The 4,003-nt window shown below is 31.2% G+C and overlaps 1 protein-coding gene across 1 annotated transcript; it reads left to right on the top strand.

The window, feature by feature from the left end:
• The first annotated feature begins 2,423 nt into the window (after nt 1–2,423).
• On the top strand, nt 2,424–3,203 carry LOC149527807 (uncharacterized). The gene is made up of 2 exons (XM_089782804.1): nt 2,424–2,538; nt 2,986–3,203. The coding sequence occupies exons 1-2, from the start codon at nt 2,424–2,426 to the stop codon at nt 3,201–3,203; spliced, it is 333 nt and encodes a 110-aa protein (XP_089638930.1).
• Nucleotides 3,204–4,003: the final 800 nt, after the last annotated feature.

Genomic DNA, 4,003 nt, shown 5'->3' on the forward strand with positions numbered 1-4,003 from the left:
ATGATATTTGATGAAAAGATCGTATTGCACTGAGAGGCTTATCACTAAAGGGCTTTGTCAAAATTTTTAATTGATTCTCTAACATTTGGGTGGTTATAATGTATTGCTAAATGCCGCTCATGATCTATAAATATAAATTAATTATCAAATTCATATTTGATTATGATTTATATTTATTGTCAACATTTTAGAAGTCTAATGGGTCACACACATTAAGTGACATGATTGGAGTTAAATAAGGATAATTAATTAAGTTGGACTTAATAGAAAGAAACCAAAATAAAGTGAGAAATTAATTAAGTTCTCAGAGACTTAATTAAATTAAAATACAACTGTTATATTTAAAGTTACAAATTAGTTTGGCTATATAAATATGTTATATTAGCAAACTAAAAACTGGAAGCCTCTAACCACTTTTCAACTGTTTCATAAAATAAAAAAAGAAAAATAGTTTTTTTTGTTTGACAAAAATTAGATTCGGCAAGAATTTTAGTCCTTTTGTTTTAAAAACAAAACTTGCAAGTACAAGTAAAATCCCACCTTGAAGAAAGTCTTATTCAATTACTGTGTGGATTACTGTTAGAGGCTAAACACTTGGGTGGCTGAAGATTTGACAAATCCTAAAGATGAAGAACCAAAGATTTTTTTTTTAGATTTAATTGACTCTTGATTACGATATCTAGAGTAAGGTATGTAACTCTTAAACCTATGAGTGTTTATAATTTATTTGAAAGTTACATGAAAGACACAAACATTAATCTTGTAGGATTTAACTGTTTCTCTGATTAAATATTAATTTATTTTTTCACTACGTTATATTTTAATTTATTGATTATTTTTCATGTTTGAGCATGAGGTCAAATCTCAACAATTTTCATCGGTAACATTAAGTAAAAATTGTGATTTGAGTACAAAGAAAAAAGCAAATATATTGTTGGTTTAATAGGGAGAGGATGAAGAAAAGCATAAAATAACTGATTGAAACAAAAAAGAAAGGAAATATTGAGCTAGTAATTAGAACTTAAGAACTCAATTAAATGGAAAAACTAAAAAGATTTCATCAAAATAAAACCCTACCTTTGATTAGGATTCTTTTCTTGGAGTGCTCTGCTTTTGCCTCTACTTTCAGCATGGGATAAAATGCCATTCTCATATACTAATTTTCTCACGCAATTCCTGGAAATTGTCGTAGTCAACTAGTGATGACCCGCAAATAAAAAGCAAAATAGAAAGATCCAATATTAGCAATGAAGTGGAACTCAGACTTTACTGGCTATGTGTAGTCAAATCTTTGGATAATATTTGATGCATAGCCGCCAGTTTTTACACAAACTTCACTGGGAAAGAAAGCCTCCGACGAATGCATCACCTGCTGAGGAGAAGAGAGGGGAAGTGTGACCCAAAAGCAAGAATGCTAAATCCCTTCGACATAATGATTAGAAAGAGAAACGTGGGAAGAAAATAAAAAGAATTTGATTTTTTATTTAACATTGTGATGATATGACATTATATAAAAAAGTTAAACAAAAAAAGCTTTAACAACTTGAAACTAAATATTACAAGTTTTCTTAAAACGACATAAATTTTTTCTCTTTCCAACTCTCTTACAACTATTTTTTTTTTCTGATCTTTCAATTAAGTTTGTTAAAATTGTGTGATTTAAAGAGCAATAGGATAATTAAAGATTTCAAAGTAGAAAGGAAAAAATCAATGTTTTTTTTTTTTCACTTCTCAAACAAACATTACACTGAAATTTTCTGGAATGGCTCAACGTTACCCATGGCTTGTCTTTCATGGATTGAATAATAAGATATCAAACCAATTAATTGACTTGAAACATGCCTTAAATTAACACACAGATTCCTGAAGACGCTGCCCTTCACTGAAATTTTGGCTGAATATGAGGTTGTTCAAGTATAGTGTGGAAGGTTTTTCACTTGTCAATTTTTGAGCACTTTTAGAATTAAAACATGGTGTGTTGACATGTTGGTCTGTATTACAAACAAGAGACCGATGGTCCGAATATACATTTGGTTCATGCATTTGGCACATGCAGATTGTATGAAGCTACCCGTTTCAATATATGGTAAGTGCATCAAATATAAAGTATTAACAAAATATAACAAAGTAAAATAAATCCCTACTTACCTACATGCATCATTTTTGGTGCTTGATATCTCTTTTTTATTAGATGTCGTTTTTTGGTATTTGATTATTCGTTCTAGGTTGTGTCTGGAAATGACCTAGTTTTGGTATTTGCTAAATCTTATATATTTGTTTTTTTAATTAGAAATAATATAATTATTGTATTATTCCTCAAAAATTCTTCAAGTTTAGTTATTTTCGCTTCCAATATTTAAGGATAGATTTATTGATTTATTTATTCTTTCATACACAATTTAAGCCCCGCACGAGAGTCGAAGATGAGAAAAGCAGAGAAAGCGGAGTTGAATCGAACACTCACAACACACCTCAATACCATCCACGAAACCTTGCAGGTTTTTTTTAAGTTCTATATGTATGCATGGATTTCATTTTGTTTTGTTATTGTAAGCAGGTGCAGAACAACTCTCCAAGCAAGCTACTATTGGTACCTCCATTTTTATATTTCAACCAAAAATTATTAATTTTTTAATAATTATTTAAAATTAAGTTTACAAAAAATACATCCATTGTATCATATAATATATATTTTTTTATCTTAAAATACATATTGCATATTATATGATATGTTTTTAATATTTAATTAAATACGATATAATTATAAATACATATTATTTTTTACTAACATCGCACTTAGAGTACAATAGTAATAAAATAATAGTTTTTTTCATCTATTTGTTTTTTGTTTTCAAGGTTCTCTTTTGTTTCATACTAAAAGGAATGGGACACAAACAAATGCTTTCTTTTTCTTCCTATAACCCTGTGTGGCATTTTGGTTCGATTTATTGAAGTTAATGATTTCTTCTTCCGTTTATTTAACAGCTGGAATGCTTTGGCATGGGGGAGCGCCCGAAGCTAAACAACTTGAGGAGAGCATGACATCATATTTCAATGTGCTACAGGGCTTCCTTTTGCTCTCGCATGGAAGCACTGTTGGTGCTGGCCCAACTCTCTCTTCAAGCATCCATGAATCAGTGAAGCGAGTTGTTGATTGCAGTTTCAGGTTAATGAAGGAATCTGTCTCATTATATGGTAAATAGCTTCCCTCTTTCTCTCGGAACGGCAGGTTAATGCACCCATGCAACCATGAACATGATTTGCCATTCAAGTGTGCATTAAAATCTAGGGTGAAGAAGTAAGGGGTTAGTTTAGCTAAGATATGTAACCCTTAGTCTGATGGTTGATTCCTTATCTTTAAAAGAACTTTGAAAATGTAATGGAACAGTAGTGATAGTCAGGTAGTGTTTTCTAAAGGGGTGTTGACATGTGGGACAGAATGCTTAAGAATCACAGCTGGAATGATACATGTTCCCTGTCAGGAAAGAGTGACTAGTATTTTATAATGATATGACCCCCTCTGTTAAACCATACAGATATCTAAGTATTATCCAATAAAATAGTTTCAAGCAATGCTTTGACGTATGAGGTAATTGTTTGTACTTTTCTCTTGTAATGAGCTTGTGTTCTTAATCGAACTGCGATGTATAGTATCTTATTAATATGCAGTCTGAATGTCAATGGGGTTGGTCATCATTGTTTGGGGTACTTCATGCAAGCATGAATGTTGTTCCTGTGTATCTCTTCCCTGTACACTTGTACGTAGCAGTAACTATCCTGTAAAAAACCAAAATAACGGTCTCCTTTTATAGTTTTAATAGTTTATTAGGGAAAAATGATTGGAGTCGCACACAAGAAGGAAATTAAATGGAGAACTAATCAATGTATAATGTCTTCTGCAAGAATGCATGCTAACAGGTGGACCTATTTTAGATTTGACTATGCTTTGTGGTCAAAACTGATCCAAACGATTGGTTTTGTTCTTCCTTCAAGACACTCAGCA

This window comes from Theobroma umbraticum, unplaced genomic scaffold (assembly GCF_002168275.2).
Source record: "Theobroma umbraticum cultivar Fairchild unplaced genomic scaffold, ASM216827v3 scaffold_30.0, whole genome shotgun sequence".
NCBI lineage: Eukaryota > Viridiplantae > Streptophyta > Magnoliopsida > Malvales > Malvaceae > Theobroma > Theobroma umbraticum.

What these genes read in the sequence shown, in the direction of transcription:
- LOC149527807 (XM_089782804.1), top strand. Translation starts at nt 2,424, where the DNA reads ATGAGAAAAGCAGAGAAAGCGGAGTTGAATCGAACACTCACAACACAC. An exon ending in GTATGCATGGATTTCATTTT is followed by an intron (nt 2,539 to 2,985) that starts GTTTTGTTATTG and finishes TTTATTTAACAG; the next exon opens with CTGGAATGCTTTGGCATGGG.